The sequence below is a fragment of the Stenella coeruleoalba genome (genome assembly GCF_951394435.1).
Source record: "Stenella coeruleoalba genome assembly, chromosome: 12".
Classification (NCBI taxonomy): Eukaryota; Metazoa; Chordata; class Mammalia; order Artiodactyla; family Delphinidae; genus Stenella; species Stenella coeruleoalba.
Window position 1 is genome coordinate 54,159,591 of NC_137158.1, and position 27,153 is coordinate 54,186,743.

Below are 27,153 nucleotides of genomic sequence, written 5' to 3' on the forward strand. Positions count from 1 at the left end.
CTTTTATGGAGTTGTACAGTTTAAAGTTCTTTCTCTTCATTGTATATATATATTTTAACATTTGTTAAATATATACTTTTTCCTTATGTTTTCTCATAAAATTCTAAATCTTCAGAATACTTGGCATTCACTGCATATTTTGAGTTACTATCAAAAATGGTTGACAGCTTTAAAAACTGTACAGACTTTTTGTCCATTTACATGAAAAGAAAACTTGTACCTCTCATGTTTAGGGGTGTGCTTTTATCCCCACTACTCTAGGGAATGTTAGAACTGGGTTAAGGCCACATGAAATAATAGAATATATTGGTTTCTGCCCCCGGTTTCTGGCACAGAGCTCCCAAAATCCTTATAATTTCCTACACCAGGAGCATCTTTTGTTCTAGCATTTGCATTTTGACCCTGGTTCCTGACACAGAGTTCCTAGATCCCTGGGAATTTCCTGGGTGATAGCAGTATCCTGGGTTCTAATGAGGTGACTCTTGGTGGGCTCCTGGATGAGGGCTGGTCACCAGAAAGACCAAGCCATGATTAGAAGCTTGGAACTGTCAGTCCCACACCCCCGTTCTCTGGAGAGGGAAAAGGAGCTGGAAGTGATCTATCATGCCTACATGATGAAGCCTCCATAGAAATCTCAAAAATATGGGGTTTGGAGAGCTTTAGGGTTGCTGAACACATGGAGGTGCCGGGAGGGTGGCGTGCCAGGAGAGAGAATGGAAGCTCGGTACCCATCCCCACATGCCTCTTCCATCTGGTTGTACATCTGTATCTTTTATCATATCATTTTTACAATAAATCGGTAACCCCGTAAGAAACCTGTTTTCCTGAGTTCTGTGAGGCACTCTAGCAAATTAACTGAACTCAAGGAGGAGGTTGTGGGAACCTCTGATTTATAGCCCACTGGTCAGAAGCACTGGTGGTAATCTGGACTTGCGATTGGCATCTGGAGTGAGGTGAGTGGGGGGCAGTCTTGTGGGGCTGAGCCCTTAACCTGTGGGATCTGACTCGATCTCCAGGTAGATAGTGTCAGAATTGAGTTAAATTGTAGGATGCCCAGCTGGTGTGTGGAAACGCCCCCATAGCTGATGTCAGAAGTATTGTGAGTCTGCTAGTAATGTGAGAGTAAAGGAGAAACACAGGAGAAGCAAGTTTTTCTTACTTAGACCAACAGAAATGTTTTTCAGCTTTGCCATTATCTTCCTGTCTGATGTTAGGCAAGGTACAGAATAGGTTTGGGCATTCTACAATCATGCTTTCATGGGGTTACTTTTTAAATTATGTGAAATATTTAACTATTGTGGTACTTCTCTTATGATTTAAAATGTTTTGCTTGCCAGGGGGTCTTGTGCCAAAGCGAAGAAGGTGCCCGCGTCATAATGCGATTGTGCTTCCTTTTGTGTGTTGGGAGCTGGGGGCCGATGGAGAAACCACAGAGGCTTCCTATCCCTTGACCCCAGATTCCACCATCAAGAAATTTTTGTCTTTGTGTTATGCATTTTCTTCCCTAGTATTCCTCCTTGGAAGGTAAAGATATTACATTGCTAGTATCTAAGTGGGAAACAACTTTTCTCTTTGCTGGTACTTTTCTCCCAGGCGTAGAGGGGCCTGGTAGTAAGAAAAGGTACCCATGATAGACAGCAATTATTTCAGTTTGGCTGGGGGCCAACTTTGCCTGCTGGTTACTGAGAACTAAGATCTAAGATCTTAGTGAAGATACCCTTTGCATGAGGAGTTAGATCTAAGAGGAGCCTGACGTCTCCACACTGTGGTTCCCTTAGTGTCCATGTAAAGGGGAATATTCTCTCCAGCTCTAAGAGCCTAGCAATTCTATCTGCATCTGTGCATGTGCACCCCGTGGGCTCATCCAGAAAGGGTAAGGACACAGTCCAGAGTAGGGCAGGGTGGAGCCAGGGAGCCCATCAGTGTCTCTCCAGAGGTTAACCAACCTTCCCCAACCTGATGATTATGGACGAAGATAAGAAACTACACACTGATGTTTATCAATTTAAAAAATATATATCGGGCTTCCCTGGTGGCGCAGTGGTTGAGAGTCCGCCTGCCGATGCAGGGGACACGGGTTCGTGCCCCGGTCCGGGAAGATCCCACATGCCGCGGAGCAGCTGGGCCCGTGAGCCATGGCCACTGGGCCTGCGCGTCCGGAGCCTGTGCTCCACAACAGGAGAGACCACAGCAGTGAGAGGCCCATGTACCACAAAAGAAAAAAAAAAAAAATTTTTATATATATATATATATATATATATCGCCAACACCATATGAACAATCTCTTGAAAATTCAGGATAGCTGGATTTTAGGCACTAAATTAAATGAGCTTATCTGTCAGTAGTTTTGCTTTTTGTCTTTGCACTTTGGTGGCCTACACCAATTAATGGCCCTGATAGGGTGAGGCCGAGCCATCTCTAATTCCCTGGGTCTGGTGGCCTCTGTATTTAATCCAGGGCTTTCTTGTCACTTGATCTGAACTTCCTTCTGGGGTGTCAGAACCAGGCAGGATCTTTCTGCTTGGCCTCCCTGACCACACTGCAAGGATAAGAGAACGCAATGGAGGGAGGGCAATCTGGCTCTTCTGCTGCTGAGAGGAGGGAGGGAGCAGCGAATATCTGAGCAGAGGATGTGGCCAGTTTGTTCTGGGTCTTCCAGGGCAGGCAGTGGCGGGGAGTGAGGGGCATGGGTCATGGTCTCCTGAGACATGGAATTAAAGCAGGCAAGTTCAAGGAAGGCTTGTAGCCTCTGCACACTGGAGAATATATAGTTTCTGGTTTTCCCATGTTTGAAAAAACCAATTGGTTTTATAGTCAGGCAGTACACTTAGTATCAAGCTTTTTGTTGAATGAATAGAACAGAGTTATTCCCTGGGGTTATCGAGTTTAAAGTCGTGGTCAGGAAAACAGAGTTTTGTTTTTGTTTATTTTACAAGTTTTTACAAGTAACCGGTTAAAAGCTAAGTGTGACAGGGTTGTAACGGCAAATCCAGGGTATTGTAGGGGATGTAAAACGGGATGGAACCTTGCCTGGGGTCTCAGGGAAGCTTTTTTGAGTAAGATGTTTAAGCAGAACTCTGGAGGATGATTTGGAGTTTAATCCGGCCACGGGGGGCAGGAGGGACGTCCTGGGGGACGCACAGGCACAGCCTGGTTGAGGCTGGCAGAGAAGGCTCCTTCTCCTAAGGAAAATCCATCCAATTACTTAGGCTTGTTGAGATGGTGGGGAGAAGGGGCCGGGGCTTGTGGCATCTGTTTATAACAGAGTTATTCTTTATCCACAGGCAATAGAAAGCTGTTAGGGGGGGTCCTGACAGTTTGTTAACCCAACAAGTGTTAGTGAGTGTCTGCTATTAGGCATTATTACCCAGGGGCTAATCTAAGCCCTCAGGATACAGGATTCAACAAGATGGACAAAGTTCCTAATCTCTATGAATGTTGCAAGGGAAAAGGGCATGAAACAAGCAGCAAACAAATGAGGATCCGTCGGGACGCTATGATGAAGACAGCATAGGTTGAGGTACTAGAGAGTGACCTGCCTGCCGGAGAGGGTGGAAGCTGCCTTGATGGGTCCCTGACGGGGAAATCCTGTCCTGGGAGGTTTCTTTGAGCTGAGACCTGAATGACAGAAAGATATGATCTTGTGAGGATCTGGGGAAGAGCTTTTAGGCTGAGGAAAATATTGCCACAAGGACACTGAGGCAAGACCTAGCTTTACAGGTTTCAGGAAGCAGAGGAAAGGGCTGTGTCTGGAGTGTAGTGAGAGGAGCTTGAGGTCAGAGCCTCTGGGGCCTCCCAGGCCAAGGGGAGGAGTGAGGATTTTATTCCAAGAGCTTTGGATGCCGTTGGAGAATTTGCAGCAGGAAGTGACTTGTTCTAATTCACCTTTTAAAAAGAACGTTCTGGTTGGTTTGTGTAATATTGATTGTGAAGAGGCAGGAATGGAAACCAGAAAATCATTTATAAGACTGTTGCAGTGGCCCAGGTTGTCGTGATGGAGAGTCATGAGCAGAGAGAGGACAGGATCTGGAGGTCGACCCAGTGGGACTTCCCAGTGGTTTGGATGTGGGGGGTTGAGGGAAATAGAGGGATCAAATGTGACATTAGGTCTCTGACTTGGGCTACTGGGTGAATACTGAGACTGGTTACAGCAGTGGGGATTTAGCATTGTGGTTAAGCTGGTGGGCTGTGGACTCCAACCAATTGCCTGGTTTGAAATCTAGGTCCCCTGCCTCCATGAGATGAGATCGTATTAGTGCCTATCGTAGGTAGTGAGGATTCAATGAGCGCAGAACAGTGTCTGATACTTTGTCGGCCTGTTTACTCTTCTAGGAAACAGGCCTGGTGAGGACACCCAAGAATTCTGCTTTGGCTGTGCGCAGTCTGAGATGTCCAGTAGATAAACGAGTTTATATATTGAGAGGGCAACTCGGAGGAGAAGTCAGGGATGGAAATGGACATTTGAGAGTCATCGACATATTGATGCATTGAAAGCTGCAGACCTAGATGAGATTTGCTCAGAGATTAGTTAATAAATACAGATGATCATGGACTCACTAACCTTTAGGAATGATGCGAACTTTCCTTTGTAAAGAAGAATAAATCTCTTTCTTAAGAGGGAGGCATGAGTCTATCAGCAACATAATTTCAGGAGAGCATCTTTCTCCCACCATTTTTTCTTGGCTGCTGAGGGAAAGGGAAAAGTCTTAATCATATGTTGGGGGGGGGGGGGGCGGACAGAAAAGCAGAATCTATTTTTCCCCTGAATATTTAGATCCCTGCTATTAGTGTCCATGATACCCATTCTAGAACAATATCTGTACCTCATACAATGAAATTTTGATGTGGGGGAATGATGAACTGGGGTAAGGTTAGATTGGATAGAATTAGATTTCAAAGCACCAAAAAGAATTTCAGCTGTCAGAGTATTGCAGGTATCCCAGAGGCAATACTTTGCATACTGATTAAGCAATCATGACCTATTTAGTTTGATTTATAATGAAAAGAAAATCTGTGATATGTTAATGAAAGATCTTGGCATATTTTAGTCTGTGGTAGGATTCAAATTGGAATAGGACCAGATGAGTAGGAATAACTACACCGCAGACTAAAAGTATCTCCTTTATAGAAAGATAACCATACAGTAGTAGGTCGAGAGGCCATCTGTGTCCCTGGGTTTGTCGTTGCTGTTGTTTTTGTCATAGTTTTTTATTTGCCTTGATTTTGGAGAATCTAAGAACACTCACAAAAAATTCCCCCCACCCTCATCCTTTGAAGCTTTTTAATGTTTTTAGGCTTCAAGGAAGCATGGGGGAGGTGGGCGGCTTTGGGGTGAAGAGGTGGGGAGACCACTGGAGGAGAAATTAAATCTCTTCTGGAAATAGAAGGAAAAGGAATTTGTGAGCTTGATGTCGTGGGGGGTTGTTAAAACTGATATGCTTCATTTTAGTGAGTGTTCAGCCTTTGCTAACCGGTGAAATTGCCCAGCAATAAACACTGAGTTGTATCATAGAACAAATGGCAGGTCTACAAAGGGGAGAAGGTTGTGGAATGGAATTTAAACCATTCCATCTTTTCAGAAAACTTAATAACTTCATCCTATATACAGAGGAGTAAAACTCTTAACATTCAGCATTAAAAAAAAAAACACAGTGCTTGAAAATTGAAGTTCAATTTATGATTTATTTACTCTTTGCTTTGTGCTTCTAAGACTTCCAGCTTATTATGGTCAGTAAAGATTATTATCTCTTTTTATGAGGAGCCTGTTGTGGCACCATTGGGTTCAGAAGTGCCAGTGAAGATTAAAGACCTAATTTTAAAAGACCACGTAGCGCATCTCTCACATGGTCGTTCATTCTTCTTACCTTTCGGCTTTCATCTTATCACACAAGGCAGGAAGTAGGTTCTGCTTTTCTAGATTCAAGTGGTAAATCTATGTTTTGATAGTGTGTTTAGGGAAGCTTTGGAAGAAAAGAAGCCTAAATAGTTTTTGTGTCTTTGGTGAAATGCTGCATATGCAACCGTTCAAGTAATGCTCTCTTTTAAATTCCGTAATAGAAAACAGATTTGGGCTATAAGATATCTTCTTGTAAAAAGACTATTGAATTTAAATTTTTTTCTTCGATCCGTATGTAGAAAAATGCTTTAAGTCAGAACATGTTAGAAGATGACACGCTTTCTCCTTTGACTATTAACACTGACTTTCAAATCTGTAAGACATGAAGAGGAATCTGCATGAAAAGTCAACAGAATGCCTTTTATTTGGCTTGCAGAGAACCTTACCCCACACTACTGAAGAGCACCCTTGTTGATGTGCTGGCCAAACAGCTCACCTGTTGTAGCAGTTAAATGCTACCCATTCCTTAAAGGTGCGCGCACGCACACACACACACACACACACACACACACACACACACACACACACACACGAGTGCAATGGAATATTATTCAGCCATGAGAAAGAAAGAAATCCTGCTGTTTGCGACAACATGGATGGACCTTGAGGGCATTATGCTAAGTGAAGTAAGTCAGAGAAGGACAGTTACTGCATGATATTACTTATATGTGGAATCTAAAAAAACATCAAACTCTTGGAAACAGAGTTCAAGGGTGGTTGCTAGAGGTGGGCGTATGGGTGAAATAGGGAGAGGTTGGTAAGAATACACACTTTCAGTTATAAGATGAATAAGGTCTGAGGATCTAATGTATAATATCATGACTATAGTTGGTAACACTGTATTGTATAATTGAAATTGCTAAGAGAGTAGAACTTAAATGTTCTCATCTACACACACACACACACACACACACACACATATGTATGTGAGGTGATGGATATGTTAATTTACTAGATGGAAAAGAGTCCTTTCACAGTGTATATGTATATCAAATCCAATATCTCACAATTTTGTTTCGTCAGTTATACCTCAGTAAAGCTGGGAAGGGGGAAGCTATCCATTCCAGCCAAACTGAATCTCTGAAAAGTAAAGCCTATTTTTCTGTTGACTTTCATTGGAAAAGAGGAAGATTACTTGTACTCCAAACAAGCAAACAAAATGCATCTTCGATAGGTTAACGCATACAAAGTGCTTAATAAATGTGAGCTGCCATTTGCTTATCACAGTTAAACTTTTGCCAAAGAAAGGTTCAACACTGGACCATATTCGAGCCTTGTTGGGAAGTGCAGGTTCCTCCAAAGCTACTGTTAGCTGGATTGCTTTAGAGCACGCAAGGCAGAATTGCCCTCACTCACCTTAAGGTCGCCGTGGCTCTTCTCCAGAGTTAGAAACTTCGCACTGCCAAGCCCTGACTCTGCACCTGTAGCTGAAGCTGGGGCATCCCAGCCTCCAGAATCCAGAGGAAACTCACGTGACTCTTGCTGTAGTTGATTCAGGCACTGGGGATACAGTGATGATGAAAAAGACGTGGTTCTGCCCTCAGGAAGTTCGGGCGAGTCCCAGAGAGAGGTTTAAAAACCGTAATTGCAGCACATTGGGAGGATGTTTGCAAAGAGCTGTGCAGAGGGGATTATGGGAACCCTGAGGAGAGGCACCCAACACAGACTCCTTGAAGCAAATACTCCCAATTTTCTTGCCTCCCAGTGCACAATTGACAGCAACCTGAGGATATCTTTTTTCTTTTCAATAAATTTATTTATTTATTTATTTATGTATTTATTTATGGCTGCGTTGGGTCTCCATCGTTGCACGCAGGCTTTCTATAGTTGTGGCGAGTGGGGTCTACTCTTCGTTGCGGTGCATGGGCTTCTCATTGCAGTGACTTCTCTTGCTGCGGAGCACGGGCTTCAGTAGTTGTGGCACACAGGCTCAGTAGTTGTGGCTTGCAGGCTCTAGGGCGCAGGCCCAGTAGTTGTGGCACATGTGCTTAGTTGCTCTGCGGCGTGTGGGATCTTCCCAGACCAGGGCTCGAGCCCGTGTCCCCTGCATTGTCAGGCAGATTCTTAACCACTGTGCCACCAGGGAAGTCCCTGAGGATATCTTAACACTTGATTTTTATTTAAGGAAAATGTGTTAGTTGTCCGCTCTATCAATTATGGAACTCAGCAATGGTATAATTTATCTTTAGCTTAAAATAAGAGATGCTAGTAATGTAAAATGCTAAATACCACTTCCATTTAAATTATAAGGTTGTCAAGTCAATCAGAATGTTAGTATTTAAATTGTTTTTCATTATTTGAATATTGTTGAACATAATTTTATGTGATAGAGTTGAAAAAACAGTTTTCAGTATTAGTAGTACAAACTATGTACAGAATTTCATGGCACAATAAAGAGAGTAAAATGCAAACACACCGACTTCCTTGGGGGTTATCTGTGGCCTGACAGAAGAGCATTGTTTCAAGACACAGGCTCCTAGCCTCTGGATGAGGATGTATATTACTTATTCAGTTTTAAGATCAAGCCCAGTTAGGATGCACCATAAGGTACAGGGTCTGTGCAGTGCACAACTCCAGAGGGACCATTCACTTAGGCTGTAATGTGTGTGGTACTCCTTGGAGCTTTTAAATGCTCTGAGCCTGCTGACCTATTTCTCATGGATTCCCTAGTTATTTTGTTCGTGGAGCTCACTTCCCCATGTATAACCCTCTCTCATTGCCTAACCCCTAGAAATCTCTTGTCCTCAATGATTGGTCTCTAAGTAATGTATATAAGGACTACTAATTGTTTTCAAGAAATGTAGTGGTTAGCCTAGGGGAAGAGGCCTAAAAGTGTGGGTAGAAAATGTGCATCTTAAAATTTCTCGAAATATAGTAGTATTATTTCTCTCCACAAACACTGGAGTTGATCTAATTCACCCTTGTCATCTCCTAGGCAACAAGACCCTCTGGTGGAAGGCAGGCACACTGCCTACTCTAACCCTACCTCTGTCATTAAAGTGTCACTCAGCTCTTCTGGGCCTCAGTTTCATCATCTGTAGTCTTAAGGGATCGGGCTCTAGTGCCTTTCAGATTTAACATTTTATAATTCCCAGAAATAAAGAGTTACCAGTCCCTAAAATCTTTAACACTCCATTGAGCTCTCCATACGTTTGAATTTTAACTTTGAAATTTCACATAGATATAGAGATGCATTTTTCATGGTGAGGACTTAAATGTCCCTAATACCTCACTAAAGTAGTCAGATGCCTGTAAACACCTGTCTCACATTTTGATACAGAAGCGTGTTTAAAACATAGTGTGCTAACACTTATTGCTTACTATATGTAGAGTCACCCCTAGGTATCTGCGGGGGTTTTGTCCCAGGACCCATGCAGATACCAAAATCTGTGGATGCTCGAGTCCCTTATATAAAATGGTGTAGTATTTGCATGACCTATATGCATCCTCCCATACACATGAAATCATCTCTAGATTACTTGTAATACCTAATGCAGTGTAAATAGTTCTAAATACAGTGTAAATGCTATGGAAATAGTTACCCACTGATGGCAAATTCAAGTTTTGCTTTTTAGAACTTCCTGGAATTTTTTTCCTGAATGTTTTCCATCTGTGGTTGGTTGAATGCACAGATGCAGAACCCACAGACGCGGCGGGCTAACTGTACTTCTCCCTGACTAGCTATTTTTAAATGAAGCCATTAAATTTAGAATGTCTCTCACACACACACACACACACACACACACACACACAAAGTGTTCAAAAGCCACTTCTTACCTCAAAATTCAAAGCATTCTCAAATATATAAAAGTTAAACTACGTGGAAAGTTTACAGGTAAATTAAATATTTGCTTTAATTGCAAGAAATTCCTGAAAGAAATGCAGGACCAACACAAGAAGGAATTCTCTAACTGGTACCCAGTCCCAACCTCATGCAAAGACCACAGTGTGACAGAGTAATTTTTTACTTTTCCCTTGAGTCACCTTTCAGGCCTTACAGATGCAGTACTGAGTGGATACCCGATTGACTGTCTTCCCTTGGCCTTCCTTGATTCCCTCTTCTGTGCCCATTTCCCCCCAGAACCCAACTCTGTTCCTCTGACACTCACTTGGCCAAGACCCCAGGTGAGTGATGATGGTGAATTGAGCTAAGGCAGAGACCAGTAGAGGTGGTGAGACAGTAGACAGATTCGAGATCTGTTTGGAGGGCTGAACTAGCAGGGTCTCTTGACGGGTTGGCTATGGAGTGTGAAAGGAATAGAAGGGAAGAGAAGATACAAAGTCTCCTCTTTGGGTTATTTAATGGATTATTTCCTCACCAATATGCCTGAGAAACTTTTGCATAGGGAAACGTTTTCCTTGCTAATTAGAACTGAGCCTAATTCTAAATTCCAGTCCATAGTGCAAGACCATGTTTCATCTGTGTATAATATAGTGTCTTCCGCACTTCCATCATGTATGGATTTCATGTTTTACAGCCCATTTTCCATAGATCTGATTTTTGGGGGTTTTTTGGGCCATGCTGTGCAGCTTGTGGGATCTTAGTTCCCCAACCAGGGATCGAACCCACGCCCTCGGCAGTGAAAGCACAGAATCGTAGCCACTGGACCGCCAGGGGGTTCCCTCTACAGATCTGATTTCATGGCCGGGTTACTGCTTTGTGTAAACTTTGTCAGCATCCTAAAAATATAACTGGAATAGCAATTCCACATTTTTCTTTGTTTATTTGTAAATAAATCCTTTTGTTTTTAAGGCTAAAACTACTACCTTTAAATCTTTGTTTTAAAGGCTATCTCTATGCCTAGTTAATCCAAGCATCAGGACACTGCTTTGGGAACCTGTTTAGTAGCATGTTTCTTCTGAAGGATTCTCAGCGTGTGCCATTTCAAGATCACATCTCCTGAATTCTTGTAATAATGATGGAGGTTTCTATTTCTGGTCCACATTTAGTGCTATATTAACTGCCTTATCACTAATAAGAAGTTAGAGATTAATATTTTATTTTATGTGTAATCTGCCTGCAATTCCATGATTTCACATGATCAGAAATATTCTCCCGCCATAATTAAAACCTAACATCCTATAGTGAAATGTAAAAAGGAAGTTGTAATTTGAATAACTGATATTTTTGTAACTTGGCAGCGAACAAAATTAAGCAAACATTCTAAAAGCTGTTCCTTTCTTTCATCTTCCCACTTCTCATTTGCTGCTTGACCCAGAGCCGTCTGGGGTCCACCTCCCCTAATCACATACCTCTCCCCAGAGACAAATTACCTCCCGTTCACCAAATTCTGCTTTGACCCTTTTTCCTGTCAGTCTTTCCCTATTCCCTAGAAAATGTCTGTTTAGTAAATGAATATTTGGTTTGGTTTTATCATCTAGATAATACTTGATTTTTACACTTCCTGAAAAACAGGCATTGTGTAAATAAATAACATACGGTGCTGATAATATCAGACTCATTCCTTCCTGCTAACAAAAAAAGAATAATAGAATACCATGTTAATAAAGTGATTTCAGTCCCAAGGAAGACCAAGGAGCATGTTTTAAAGCATTTGTGTAGAGTCTGATAGTATAATTAGGGCCGGATGATTTGTGGGAAGTGGAAGGGTGGGAGGGATAACGGAAGTTCCTACACAATGAATGTCACAGGGCATAGACTTCTTAGATGTACCATATGCATGCAAGTGTTCTAGGCTAAGCAAGGAGCTTTGGGGAACTTACCTGGGAAGAAGATGGTATGTGCATTATAAGAATTAGTTTATAGTGGGAAGCAGCCACATAGCAGCCGCATAGCACAGGGAGATCAGCTCGGTGCTTTGTGACCACCTAGAGGGGTGGGATAGGGATGGTGGGAAGGAGACACAAGAGGGAGGAGATATGGGGATATATGTATGTGTAGAGCTGATTCTCTTTGTTATAAAGCAGAAACCATTGTAAAGCAATTATACTCCAATAAAGATGTTAAAAAAAAAGAATTCGTTTATTTTTTAAAAATCAGTTGAACACTTTTTGGTTTGGTTTGTTTCAGTTTTATTGAGGTATATTAAATTAAATATAATACATACAACACTGCATAAGTTTAAGCTGTATAGCATAATGACTTGACTTACATATACTGTGAAATGGTGTACAAAACTTTCGGCTGATTTCTTTTTATTCCCTCAGGTTAGGTGCCTTTTGTTTTCTACTTTATTAGTTAACACTTAAAAATTTCCTAGCCCAGTGGATACACCACCGCCTTTCCTGTCACCATGCTCAAAACCTTAAACCAATTTATTCGTCTTGTTCCATTTGTCACTTATAACCTCCTGTCAAGTCCGTCCATTCTCTCTCTATAATCCATCACACTGCATTGTTCTTACTGTCGTGACTCCTAGTTCAGAGCTACAGAGGAGCTTCCTCTTTGATCATTGATTCATTCCTCTAATATTTATTAAGTTTCCCCTGTATCCCTCTGCCACATACTGGGGACACAAAGATGAATGTCTTCCTTGCCCTCAGGGAGTCAGCCTTGTGGGGACATAGGTTTGTGAACAGATCATTGCAGTACTATATTCCTAAAACTGTTTTAAAAAAAGTAACTATATTAAGATTATGCACCCTTCTTATTCCCAGCTCTAAGTATTTGAAAATTAAGTAACTAGTTCTATTTTGCCATTTTATGGTTACTTTTACCCACATAAGCAGTAAAAGCTTAAATTTCCCTTTGAAATATACATTTTCTAACTCGTGTTACCACTGATGGCTAGAGCTTTCATCGTCACTTCATAGAGTTAATACATCTCTTTAAGAATAACTCTCTACTCTCAGAGCAGTTCCACTGTTTGTGATTAAAGATCTGCACATTCAGATCTGGACTTATATTTGTATATTTTTCCTGAATTCAGATTTAATGGTCTGAGTTTCCCTCTGATGAGCGGCCACCAACCCATCCTCCCCAAACAATGAATAGAAACAATTACTTCTGTGGATCATCTTCCTAAATCTGGCTTGGAAAGGGAGTTTTCAAAGTCAGGAGAGAGAAGTACGATGAATGTTTTATGGGAAATCATGATATTATCTTTCTCTGTTTTATTTTTTGTTTTATTTCTAGCTACAAGAAAACACATGAAACTCTGAGTCACGCAGGGCAGAAGGCAACTGCAGCTTTCAGCAACGTTGGGACGGCCATCAGCAAGAAGTTTGGAGACATGAGGTACTGTGGGAAAGAACCACGGGAATGGGGCTAAGCCTTTGGCTTTCTGAGAGAAGGGGAGCATTTTATATATATATATATATATATATATATATATATATATATATATCAACTGGTCTTCCTAACACATCCTTTTTTTTTTAAGTTGGATTAAAATTTTATGTGGCTGATAGTATTGGTGACTGAGATACATTTTTATATTGGGACATTTTCTGCCTGAAGGTCAGCTTAGTGGGCCTGGTCCCAGAGATGCCCTTTCCACTAGGACCCGACCTAGTAGAAATAGAAGATAGAGGGTGCCTTTAATCACCAGTAATAAGGAGAGATTTCAAAAGAATGCAGCACACACTGAATTTTAATCACTGTAATTTAAACAATAAGTTAAAATATGCCTTCAGGGAATATTCTCTGATAAACTATTCTTGGTTACATTTTTGTATATATCCAACTAGTACATGTATTTTTTCTATGCTAAATGCATAGTTTATTCTTTTATTCTAAAAAGGTACCATATAGTGTATGCTCCTGGTAGTATTCTTTCTTTACTTTAGCAATATATTGTGAATATGTTAATAAATGTTTATTGCATCTTCATTTTTAAAAAAATTATTTACTTATTTTTGTCTGCATCGGGTCTTTGTTACTGCACACAGGCCTTCTCTAGTTGCGGAGAGCAGGGGCCACTTCTCGTTGCGGTGTGCAGGCTTCTCATTGCGGTGGCCTCTCCCGCTGCAGAGCACGGGCTCGAGGCTCAAAGGCTCAGTAGTTGTGGCTCATGGGCCCAGTTGCTCCACGGCACATGGGATCCTCCCGGAGCAGGGATCGAACCCTGCTTGTCTCCTGCATTGGCAGGTGGACTCCAAACCAGTGTACCACCAGGGAAGTCCTTACATCTTCATTTTTAATGGCTGTATTATCTTCCAGTGCATAGCTGTAGCAAAATGTTTAAACCAGTCCCTTCGTTCATTTTGGTTATTTTCAGTATTTGTTATATAAAATTAGGGTGAATATCAAGATATTGAACTGGGAACCAAATGACCTCACTATAGGCACCAGGAAAACAATGTAGTATTGACCATTTTTATTTTTCATATTATGTACTAGGAAGTTCTCTTACATAGAGTTGTTACTCTCATTTTTTTGCTTGTTTAAATACCTCTCATAGTTTATTTTGAATTTGGCTGATATGTTTAGGAGATTTTTCGTATAAATCAATATCATTTTTCTCTCTAGAAATCAAATTCACTTTTTAAAAACTTCTCAAGTACATTTTATATTTCTTCTTTTTTAAAAATATGTGTGTATTATTTTACTGGATTCTTAAACTATTGCTTTCTTTGTTACCCTGCAGCTTTGATACCTAGAGGCAAATATTTATATCTTTGTGTTTAAGTTATTTTTTGACGTCAAAAATTACTGGATTGTGCCCCAAATTCATGCATCATCTTAACAACTTGGCATTCATGAGGCTAGAGTTAAGTAAGTACATGTGCATGAATCTGAGTACATTGCTTTCTCTTCATTTCTGCTAATAAAGCAATAACAAAAAGCAGTTAAAATTCTTCAGAGGCAGTGTGTGATGAACGTAGATATTCTGGATTATGAATTAACCCTAACTTTATTATATAAAAATTTGCAGTCATTTCAGTGGCATTAAAACATTTATCTAAACTAATTAAATAACTCCTTAAAACAGGAAAGACCTTATCACCAGTTATATCCAAGAAAATATATTTTGTCACGTTTATAAAGTTTGTTCTCCACATACTTAGTTGAAACCTTTCACTTGAACACTGGGATTCAGTGGCATAATACTGCCGACTAGAATAGTGTTTCTCTAACGGTAGCAGACCTTAGGAACACCTCTGAAGCTTGACAAATGCATATTCCCAGATTCCACCTCTCTCTCCAAGGTTGCACCTCAGTAGGTCTTGGGTGGCGTCTGGGAATCTGTGGCTGTTCTCAGTTATAAATGGGGATAAAAGTAACAACGTCTTCAGTTTATTATACAAGTAGCAAAAGAGAGCCTGCTATGTATTAAGCACTCAATAAATGCCAGTTTTTACCTTTACTAAGTGACTGTCTCAGTTACAAGGTGACCCCACAGGACTGAAATTGGGAGAGTCCGTGAACAGGAGTGCAGTGTGTTTCATAAGTTGTAGAGAACGAGGACTGTGTTTCACACGTGCAGCATGTTGACATACTCATGTTCCTACAAGAGCTGGGCATGATATCAAGGTTGTGTTGACTGCCTTTCCTCCTGTTTCAATGTGGCTTTGTTTTAGCACAATGGATAACCTGTTTCCCAGGAGTTCCAAACTTTTCATTAATTATTGCTCTGTGTAGAGGATACAAAACTTCCATTACAAACTGTGGCTAAAAATATTGGGAAATGTAGTCCACATTCAAATATGGGCCTGTAATAGTTTGTAGACCTATATTTTCAGGCCTATATTTTTCTCAAACTATAATATTTAACATTTGAAATAAATGAGGATAACTCTCTGTGAAAGCAAAAAGTTTTACAAAGAATTGTTACTTTTATACTAGAACAAGTAATATATGTAAAAGTCATATTTGAAAAGTAGTTAAGTTTAATATAATAATGATTCTCAAAAGAGAACAATTAGTAAGTTTTAAATTTTTCGTTCAAATTAATTTGCCAATTTATAAAATGATAGTGGGGAAATTTTAAAATTTTATCACAGGCATTTTACTTTGAACCCCTTTTCAGTTTGAAAGTATCATATTATTTTATATTTTTTTGGTTATACCATAAAATTCTTTTGTGAATTCTGGGAACAAATTTCTGAACTTCTTCAAAAAGATTGACAGAAAAATTCAGATACCTGAGAAGAAAAACAGTACCTCTCAGTTTTGTGGGGTTTTTTTTTTGGTTGTTGTTGTTGTTGTTGTTGTTGGCTGCACCGCGAGGCTTACGGGATCCTAGTTCCCCGAACAGGGATCGAACTCTGGCCCTTGGCAGTAAGAGCTCAGAGTCCTAACCACTGGACCTCCAGGGAATCCCCTCTCAGTTTTTCTTTAAAATAATTAAAAGTTAATGCTTACAGGTTTTGAAAACCTAGAATTTGGGCCTTTTAATAACTGGATGAAAAGCACTATGTTAGGATTTAATTTAGATGTTTTATAAAAATAAATAAGATTTCCTGAGCTAAGGTTCTCATTTTCTCCTGACGGCCACTAAGTGAAGGCCCCTGAGCCTGGTCACGGAATTGCTCTGACTTCTTCTCCACCTGTCAGGTAACGTGGTTAATAGCTACCTAACTAGACTGTTTTCTCTGAAGTTAAAATAAGGTCACATTTATGAAAGTACTCTGAAGAAATGCAAGCTATTAGAATCACTTTTATATTAATAATGTTGCCATCTTCTTGGGACTTCTCAGTGAATTTGTTCAAACTGCGTGTGATCTAGTGGAGAGGAAATCTTTGGAGGAGGCGTGTGACTTTATTAGAGAATCCAGCCACCTCTATATGTCCATGAGAAAAATAGTGAGAAGCACACATACGGTAGGTTGGTAAAGTAATTGTGAAGACATTAAAAAGTCAGTGTACTCAAAAAGAGTAACAAATGGGGTCCCCTCGTCTTTTCCTTGGGGCTCTTCAAAGAGGGGACAGTGGGCAGTGAGGCCGGTTCCTTGCATCCTGATGTGCTAACCCTGCTCCTGCTCTTCTCTCCTGTGCTGCTCCGGCTGCAGGTCTCACTCCATCGGGTAAGCGCTGCCCCCAGGGCCCTGCCAGCTCCCTAGCAGCTCCCTTCCTCCCCGGAGCCCCACTGTGGGTGCGCTTCAGCCAAAGACCAGGTCTCTGTTGCTGAGAGTGTTCACAACCAGGGAGAGTTACAGAGTATAGGGCACCTAATGCATTTGAATCTATTTCAGCCCCTGTGTATCTCACTTCTGAATCATTTACACGACTTTCACTTGCTGAGCCATCCCTCAGGAATCTCCTTCTGCATCATGCCTTCTTACACTGGCAAAGGTCCTTAGATTCAAAGAAGAGGAAAGTGGCAATTGCGAGTTGCGTATGTTTACGAAACTTTCAGAAAGTGAAGTCGAGAAACAGGAGTTTTTTCCTCTGGATTGTTGTGTTTTTCTGAATTCCTAGTAACTGTTACTTAGGCAGATGATTTACCTTCAACTCTCTGTACCTTCTGAAGTTGAAGAGGAGAAAGGCCACCGGAAGAGCTCAAATGTTAGCAAGTGTGCAACTGTCAGTCCCAGGTCTCTGAATTAAGCCTCCTTTTAGGTAGAATCTTATTACATGCCTTAAAAAAATTTTTTTTATTAAGAAAACTACCTGTATTTAAAGAGATGAATAATTTATAATGCTGATGAAGTTCTTTTAGTAATTCTTTTTTTAATGTAACTTATGAGGAAATATTTGCCTATGATTTCTAAATGGAGTGTCTAGGGTAAGACCGTAAGTATCCCCTGCACTTCTTTGTCCTTTTCTTTCTGAGTTCTAGTAAAGTGCCGCCCCTACTGATGACCTCAGTGGATATTGTTGGGGAAGGTGATGAGTCTGATCCCCTACCTGTTAGCTTCCTGGAAGAAGAGAAGGCCGGGACTGTGGTGGAAATTGGATGAGGACATGCTAGCCTAGGAAAATGGACCCCATTTTGCTTGCTCCCTTCCTGCAGCCTGATTTCCGAGTGGAACTCACGTAGAAATAACGGGCAGTCGATCAGAGGGAAGGCGAGTTAGCCGCTGTAGGATCAACAGGGTGAGAAGGCTGATGATCTTAAGAGTTCTCAGAAAAGTTGCTCTTTGTACCGGATGTCCCGGGATGGATGCAGAAGCCCTGCCACCATGTTGGACTGTGTGAATTGAGTTTACCTGGCATGTGTTTCCTTGATTGACTCATGTTAACTACACACAGTCCTCTGGAGTGCTTCTCTGCAATGGAATGATGAGCTTTCAGCTGCCTGGCTGTATGTGCTAGGCACTGCCCCTTGCCCCTTACTGTCTTCCTGAACAGGAGAAGGGAGCTGGACCAGGTGAGCATGTCCACCAGCTGTTGGGCTGACCTAGGGCAAACCAGACAGTCTCCTCCTCTCCTCCCTGGCCTACAGGGAACCTACAGGAAGTGAAATAATATGCAGCCATGGACCACCTGGTCTCCTTATTCCTTTGGAAGTGACTGTGGCCCATCCTACCCAACAAAAACAAATCTCATCTTGGTGGGGTGTGCAGGGAACACTTCAGATAGTTGAAATTGCTGTTTTGAAACTGTGAATAGGGAGTTTCTCATGTACTTATATTGTGCTATCTTTTTTTCTTTCTTTTTTTTTTTCCCTTTAATCTGCTTTTGCCCTGAAGCTACTCCATTCGCCATTCCATAAGTATGCCTGCTATGAGGTAATCTGTGTAAATTATTTTACATAATATCAGTGTATAATGTGCATGAAGTGTTAACTTTATTGATACTTTGTGGGTTTTTTCCTTCTTTATGTAAAGGGAAATGCCATGACCTATCTTATGCTCTTTTCTGAGGGCCCTCAGGAAGAAAGGCTGACAACCCTGTATAAGTATTGTAGGTGTCATGGGCTTGGGCTATTGACCAGACGCACTGGGTTAAGTCCAGCCACTCTTGATTGGTGTGACCTGAGGGGTGAACTTGGCAGCCTTGGGAAGGTCACCTCAGTGACAGCATTTTCATCATGTTTAAAAATAAGAGGCTAGAACCAGCTTTACTGCTCTTCCCTTGGTGCTCCCAGGAGCCCTAGTGCTTCCTTGGGCTGCCCTGGTTGGGGCTCCATGGGAGGGGATCTAGTCTCTGGGACCCTCCCTCACTTCAGTCAGAACTGTGCCTCTTCTTCCTGCTTTATATCATATACTGTGGTGTGAATACATTCTAGAGGGAGTTCAGTTACTCTAAATGGTTTGAGCCCACTGAAGCCAAATTCTTTCCAGGGTCATTTGCAGTGCTACAAGTTTGTAGTTGTATATGACATGATTAAATCTGAATAAATAGTTTCTCCGTATTCCCCAGCATGCACTCTAGTGTAATTTGATTAGAGGAATGTCTGTTTTATATATCTGATGATGTCTCTTCTACACTGGGGTTATGTGGTTACTTTGGAAGTTTAACCACAGCATTTGATTTCCCTAATTTGGTGGTAAGTAGAGAGCATAGATTCAAGATGGCTTAGTTCATATTTGAATGACTTGCTGCCCCTAGAATAAGAGCACCAGAATTGAGCAGTGCAGCCTGCAGCTCTGAGCTTCTTTACTTGTTAAATTTTAAGTCTGGGTGTCCAAAAAAGCCTTGAAAAAAAAATATGGTTTTCCTCTGTGAACCAGGAATCCATCTAGTGACTTATGGGTCAAATGTATTCCTTGTGAGCTTGCCTGAAATTAACTTTAAAAAAAAAAAAGGTTTTGCTCAACTAACATAAACCCTGAACCATTAGGCTGAACTGTCTGCCCACTGTGGTCCTGTGCAACTGATGGATGACAGGTAGTTAGTCATGTGACCAGCTTGGCCAAATAAAACATGTAGTGGAAGTAAAGTGCTAATAAGTGTACACTTCTGAATCATTCTTTTCACTAATATTTCATCATGAGACAGGTACGGTGGAGGATTCCTCACAGGAATTCGACTCATGTTTGAGTCATATACAAGGTGTGATGCCATGCTGGGGCCCTCTGCACTCACCACTGTTACTTCATACAGCCTGGATGCAAATGCATTTGTGACCATCCGGAGCATCAGAGTCTTGGGAGACAATCCCTAATGAAGCCAAATTCATTCAAAAACATATCCTCTACATTAGTTTCCTCTTGATAGTATTAGAGCCATGCTACAGCCCACACCATACAGTGAAGCCCGTATTTTATAACCATCCGCCCTTATGAAGTTTCTTTAGGCCATTCCTCTTATTTTATTTCTTCTGCACTCGAGAGAATAGCAAGTGGCTTATCAAGTATAGTAACGTTCAGTTGAATTTTTTGACCTGAAAATGATGGCAGTCGTTGCTGAAAGCCAACATGAACACAAGATTTAGGACACATTTTTAATTCAGTTCCTGTTTCCTTAGTTGGACTTGGTGATATCATTTTTAATGGTGATGATGTCATTAACTCATAATGTCATGTGGCCAAATCCCGTATAGGAAACCAAAAAGCACCAGATAAAGATCTAAATCTTAAAGTTACAAGACGGTATGTAGATTATTTAACACAGTGAATGAGTCACAAATAAATTGTCGATAGACAGCAAAGGTTCTGTCTGGTAAGAACAAGTAAGTGTATCTTCTTTGGGAGGAAATATAACACGTGCCAATAGCACCATTTTGATCAAGCATTAAACGAGTAGTGAGTATATTTCAACCTAAAATAATGGGCGCACTGACTTTCAGAAACACTGCTTCCTGGATGTTGAGAAAATGCTTAGTTTTAAAACTTTAAAGTTTGAAAACATCTGAACCTTTTTTTTCCTTTAGCTATTTCTGTCTTGTGTCACATTCACTAAAATAAATGACTTTTAAAATTCCAAGTGGGAAAACTCGAATGTGACGTTCTTCAGATAGACTTTCTATTGGTTATAAAATAACTGAGCTGGGAAAAGGAGTGTTACGATAGAAACAATTAATTAGTAAATGAAAAATTAAGCTATCACTCCTTTGACTCGTTGGAAATGATGTACGGTGCACCATGGAATTATTACAGTTGTATCCTTGCCAAATGCTATATTATTTATTCTATAGTTATCTATTTTACTTAGAAAAATTCCATGTCGGGTTATGGTTTCTGGATCTAACCTAGCAGAAGTGAAATAAATTTGAAAACATGGTTGGTGTAGGTGGCAAGTCAGCAACTAACGCTGGTGCAGAGGTGATGTTTGCAAGTAAGAGCAGAAAACAGGCAGCACAGCACGACTGCTAAGACAGCTAGGTCTTCGGAGCTGACCTCTCTTTTTTTGTTATTTTAGGAATTCTCCTACTTTCAAATCATTTGAGGAGAGGGTTGAGACAACTGTCACAAGCCTTAAGGTACAGATGAAGTGAATTTTGTGTCGCTGGGTTCGTTGAATCAGGACAGCTTAGGCGTTGCTGCCATTGGCTTCAAAGGCGGGGCTACCAGCATTTGAAGGCAGCACTGCACAGAGTCACTTTTCTTCACATATAAATCTATAAAGAAAACCAATATTGAATAGTGTTACTGTAGCCATACCAAGTTGTTTATATAAATAAATCATTCAGAAGTGAACTGTTCATGAAAGCGAATTGGGATTTGTGTTGATCTGTTCACTGGTTAGAACTCTTAATGCTATCCCCCAAGAAGCAGATATGTGATAGATGACTGTGGATAGGACAAAGGATCTGTGAACTCTGAAATCAGAGTGTAAGTGAAAGTTCAGTAACAGCTCAGAGCTCCTCTGGTTTGGACACGGACCAGTAGAAATGAACTTGGTTCCGTGCGCTGTCCTGCCATCCACCGCCCATCAACACCACTCGCCTACTCCACTCACGTACTGAGCACAGCACAGCGTGGTTATCATGGAGGGAAAATAAAGCTGAATCACAAAATGCATTATTTTGTAATAGTGCGTTTGTTCCCTGGGTATAAACTGAAAGTATGCCTGTTCTATAGTAGGTGCTAAAAAAAAAAAAAATCATTGAATTTATTGTTTGAGCATAGATAAGTTAATGTACAGAGGATAAAAGAGCAAAAGTAAAATCAGTCTAGTCCTAACTGTATAGAACGTTTAAAACATGAAAAGTCATTGATACTACTAAGATTTTTTAAAGATACCACCTAAACTTAATTACATCTTGATATCATTATCACTATTTTACATACAATCCATTTCTATATTTCCCTATTACTAGGAAAATTAAGAATATGTGTGATCTTTAATCAGATCAAAAGCACATATAGGCTCGTGCTGATTACCCAGCTGCTTCTGAATCATATGACCCTCACATGTGCTGCCTGATGAGAGTCTGTGAGGGTATAAGTTATTCCTTAGTCGAGGTCTTAGATGCTCTTATTGATTTTGACCTGGAGGGTCTTTCCCCTTAGAAGAGGCTTTCACGTAGTCTTCTCTTTTCCAGACCTGTGATTAGGTGTTTAAGGCTCAAGAATGAAATTATTACTCAACATTTACCGTGCTTTCATTGATTTCATTTACCAGCAGTCTCTAGTTGTGCAGTTTTACTGCTCTGCCTGTCAACATTATCATTTATTTAGGGACCCAGAGGAGCCATTAAATTGCCGCTGTTTGTAGGAAAAACTTTTTATGGGTAGAGACCTGCAGTGTCACAGACGTTTCTCATGCCAGAATATCTAGTTTCAAAACAAAAGATTCCAAAAACCCCAGGAGTTAATTTCTCAACATTTGGTTCTCAGCCTTAAGACAATCCAAGAAGGATGGATTCTCTTGTCAATTTCTGACATAGGAGAAGTTGTGCTTTTTAGGTTTTCTTTAGAAGAAGGAGGTATGAAGAAGCAAAAGAGGAATAAAGAACAACCTGTTTTCATTTGCTTTTAGGAAACTCTGGTTAGCTCACAGTTCATATATGAGATAAGTGTCTGGTCCACACTGTCAGCCTCTCACTTTTCTCACCGCATCTGGATGGAAGGTACAGAGCCTGCCTCCTTCCTCAGACATGCACAAAACTAACTCAGCCAACTGGATACTAGCCTGTGTCAAGACCTCCTGAAAGCAGATTCTATGTCTGCATGATTGTCCATGGGTTTAACAAGACTCACAGCCCACCCACCACCTAGTTTCTCTTTCTCTGCCCACACAGGCAACAAGAGAATAGCTAATAGTCATGCTGTGTGTCAGACCTCCCACTTCCTCAATAATTACAAACTTCTCATTCCTTTTTTTCCCTCCAGACTAAACAATAGATATTTAACCCTTCTGTGTATAGTTTATTTTCTGCATAGTTTTCTTTTGTGTTCTGAATCTTCTCCAAAACTTCTGTAACTTTTCAATCCTGAGGTTATTTCCTGCTGAGGGAATGACTCATGAATCAGTACAGATGAGTGAAATTCCTTGCAGGTCTATATGCTGTATTTCCACTCACACATCCTGCTTTAAGCTTGATTTTTCAAACACCACTTAGAGGGAATCGTGTTCATATTTGCGTTCTATTAGAAGTAATGTTCTGCTGTGAAGCGAGGTCCGTTCCTGCCATCTTTGCACACAATCTGTCACACCATCTGGCATTTGCACCCAATGGATAGTTCTTATTTTATACCCAATTGTGTAGATAGTTTGATTTCCCATGAAAAACTTGCCAGTTCATCAAAATCATATAAAATTTAGTCCTTTCTGCCTACATCCTTGTAATACATCAGTGTATTACTTGACATCTTGGCTGGTGTCACCTGTACACTCAATAAGCACAATTTCTATTTCATCTAAAACAAGCAAACAGAAAACAGAATCAGCTCCTGTGAAACCATATTTGGAATGTTTTACTATGTTCCAGTGAATCATGAGCAACTACATCCCCTCTGACCGTTCTGCACCCATGTCAAGCAGAACATATTTTTAGTGCCCCTACTTTTTGGTGAGCACATTGTATGGCCTGAATTAAAACCATAAAAAAAGGTAAGATATACTTACTGTTTCTTTGTGTCCTTTCAACCGGATACTTTTATTAAGAAAGATCAGGAAGCCCAGTTCAGTAATTCAAATAACATTTTTTTGCAAAGAGCAGTTATAGTGTTGGGGACACAGTGACAACTTCTTGGATGAAAAACCATTTTGAAGGGAAGGGTCCGGGAGAAGCTTATTGTTCACATCTCTGCTTAAGGAGGTCCTTGGCTAAAGTATTGTCGTGTGTAGTTATTAAACCCGCATGGTTAGGAAACCCCTTTAGTCCACTCCTTTCTTGGCCAAACTGCTTTATTTCCAAGTGGTTTCCTCCCTCTTTATTTTTCTATTTTGATTTGAGAAATCAGGAACTAGAAGAGAAGAACAAAACAAAGCCCAGAAGAAAACATCAGTAATTGGTATTCACCTGATTTCAACAGTGTGTGTGACTTCTATTGCTAAAGAGAATGCGACTAAAGAGGAAGATGGGAACTATTAATAGAGTTAATTACATTGAATTAACCTTGCCTCTCTCGGAAAAGAAATAACCATAGTGAACAATCAGATAGTTGAAACCAACCCCCTGCTTCTTTCCAGTGCTAAGATAGCACAGAGTGGAGGAGGAATCAGTGCTCTGTCCCTGAGGTCTGCAAACTAAGGTTTATGGGCCAGATTCAGCTGGTTGCCTATTTTTGAGCGGTCTGTGTGCTAAGAATGGTTTTCACTTTTTTTTAATGGTTAAAAAAAATCAAAGGAAGAACAATATTTTGTGATTTGAAAATTAAATTACATGAAATTCACATTTCACTGTCCATTCATACAGCCTGTATGGAACACAGCCATGCTCATTCACTTATGTATTGTCTTGGCTGCTTTCTACAATGGCTGATTTGAGTATTTGTGACAGAGATGATGTGGTTCCTAAGCCTAAAATATTTATAATCTGTCACTTTCCAGAATGAGTTTTCCAATCCCAAGCAGAGTGGAAAAATTCAACTTAGTAACTGAATTTACAGAGGCAGAGAGGGATTTTAGTGACAATGGGAGAAAAGTTCGTGTGTGATTTGCGATGACTGAACTGCTTTTAAATCCTGGTTAAGGTTTTAAAAGGGCAGGCCAGGCAATTGGCAGGTACATTGCCCAGTGTGGTTTATGTCCTTGTGAGTGATCATAGGTGACAGTGAGGTGTAGACAGCATTTTGGGAAGAGCAACATCTTCTATACCTTTCTTTTCCTCAAAATATTTTTCCATATTGTTAACGGTTAAAGGAAGGCCGATGTGGCCATTAACAAGACTTGCATTAAGCATTTTGGACCATTAAATATTCTTTTGAGAGAACTTATAATACGGAATTTTTCAAAATACTTAACCATATTTCTTAATTATAAATTGATTTCTTCCTGACTGTATTCTTTTTTTTTTTTTTTAATTTTTTTAAAATTTATTTATTTATTTATGGCTGTGTTGGGTCTTCGTTTCTGTGCGAGGGCTTTCTCTAGTTGTGGCAAGCGGGGGCCACTCTTCATCGCGGTGCGTGGGCCTCTCACTATCGCTGCCTCTCTTGTTCTCTGCGGAGCACAGGCTCCAGACGCGCAGGCTCAATAACTGTGGCTCACGGGCCCAGTTGCTCCGCGGCATGTGGGATCTTCCCAGACCAGGGCTCGAACCCGTGTCCCCTGCATTGGCAGGCAGATTCTCAACCACTGCGCCACCAGGGAAGCCCCTGACTATATTCTTATTAGCCAATAACAAGTACACAAAAAGAGAGCTTCGTAAAACATAACTTTGCATTTTAAGGTATATTCCTCCTATAAAGACAACTGCCTGGAAAGATGTGAGAGGAGCAGTGCTTAAGCCATGATTCATCTCCAACTCTCAAAGTATTAGAAACCAGAAATCATGTTCCATTGAGCCACTCTGCTTTTCAAGAGACATTTTTCGGAAATCCAGATTGCCTTGCTAAATCCCAAATGGAAAACTCAAGCTGGAGTCACTAAAAGGCATTCACACATTTGTGAAATTGGGGGAATTTATCTAATATCCCATTCCATTTGATTAAATCGGTTCTCTGGGTGAGTGAGTAGATGGTGCAAATCCACAGATCTGCATATGCCCCTGAAGGGACTGAGAATTTTGATGTAGAAGAGACAGAGAGTCACTAAATCTGTACAAATTAAAGTTTCGAGTCCAGTCGCAGAACCCAAATATGAATGATATCCTAGCCCCCTGCTAAAGGAAACTAACTTCTCTACATCCTTTGCATCCCCTTTCAAGAAGACAAGTATATTTGTGAACTTGAAAGCAATCAATCTTATTTTTAAAATTACAGAAATAACGAAATAACTGCATGTGTGCGTCTCAATCCGTTTCAGACGAAAGTAGGCGGGACGAACCAAGGCGGAGGCAGCTTCGAGGAGGTGCTGAGCTCCACGGCCCAAGCCAGCGCGCAGAGCTCCGCCGGTGGCCCCCGGCGGGCCGAGGGGGAGGAGCTGCAGTGCTAGGGCCCCGCCCACGCCCGCAGCCGCCTCCAGGGACCCTGCCCTGCCCGCGCGCATCCGGATATGAAGACCAGAATCCCACTGGAAGACCCAGGCCTTGACCTTGTTCTTCAAATGGCTTCTCCTGAAAGTTTAATTAAATGATTTCCACTTGAATTTGTGTTGATGATGGACCACGTGACCATCACACTTTAGTATTCATAGATTGTCATCTTTTAAAATGTCGGCTCCAGCAGGTACACAGTTGGTCACGACCCTTGTTTTTTGTGTAATTCAACATATTTTCCAAACATGTAGCTATTAATTATTTGCTTCGATTTTTGCTTGGACTCCTGTACGAAGTGCATGTCTTTGAAGGCTCAGTGCCCCCTTTCAGTTCTGTCCACAGGATGGGGCTCTTTCTGACCGTCTCTAGCAGTGAATGGGATGACACTGAGAATTTCATCAAACTGCTTCCGATCTCCCTCGCCTACTTTAATTCCTTATGTTTATTTAAGCAATTAAAATAATTGATTTTAATGACTTTGAATTCTTAATTTCTTTACGTTTCAGTTCTGCTGATGACCTTGAAAGGTGGTAGGTATAATTCTGCAGATGCTATTTTAAACCAACTTCTGCTAATTTGGAAAATATGAGAGAGGATATGTAAGTAATTATAACCTCAACTACCTTAGGATGCTGAAACAATCTACAATTCTAAAATTCTCTCTAATCTACCTAGAGTAGTAGTTAACTTGGTGACTACTGAGTTAAGTAGGCAAGAGATAGCTGAAAAGGGAACTGCTAGAAAATGGGAGAAGCAGGGCTCTGCAACGGTTTCCAGTTTGCAAATTGCTCACAAGAATGAAAAAAGCATCAATCAGTACAATCAGATTTCTGCAGTACTGTTTACCTTCCACATCATATGCTGCTTTTTTCTTCTAAATGGGAACATACATTTGTTACTAGGTAGCATTTGTTGTTAGTAGCTTCCTATAGCTACATT

At 40.8% G+C, this 27,153-nt stretch overlaps 1 protein-coding gene across 4 annotated transcripts in view; it reads left to right on the plus strand.

The window, feature by feature from the left end:
* The window catches only part of TPD52L1 (TPD52 like 1), a 100,065-nt gene extending 73,392 nt beyond the window's left edge, over window positions 1-26,673 (plus strand). Inside the window, exons 4-7 of one of the 4 annotated variants that reach the window (XM_079939573.1) lie at window positions 12,993-13,094; window positions 18,434-18,472; window positions 21,048-21,108; window positions 26,043-26,673. In XM_079939573.1, coding sequence (XP_079795699.1) covers window positions 12,993-13,094; window positions 18,434-18,472; window positions 21,048-21,108; window positions 26,043-26,171 — 331 coding nt within the window. In that variant the 3' untranslated portion in view covers window positions 26,172-26,673. Of the gene's footprint in view, window positions 1-12,992; window positions 13,095-17,580; window positions 17,989-18,433; window positions 18,473-21,047; window positions 21,109-26,042 lie in introns of those variants that run through there. The other 3 variants (XM_079939574.1, XM_079939576.1, XM_079939575.1) reach the window with 3 other exon arrangements.
* The last annotated feature ends 480 nt before the right edge of the window (window positions 26,674-27,153 follow it).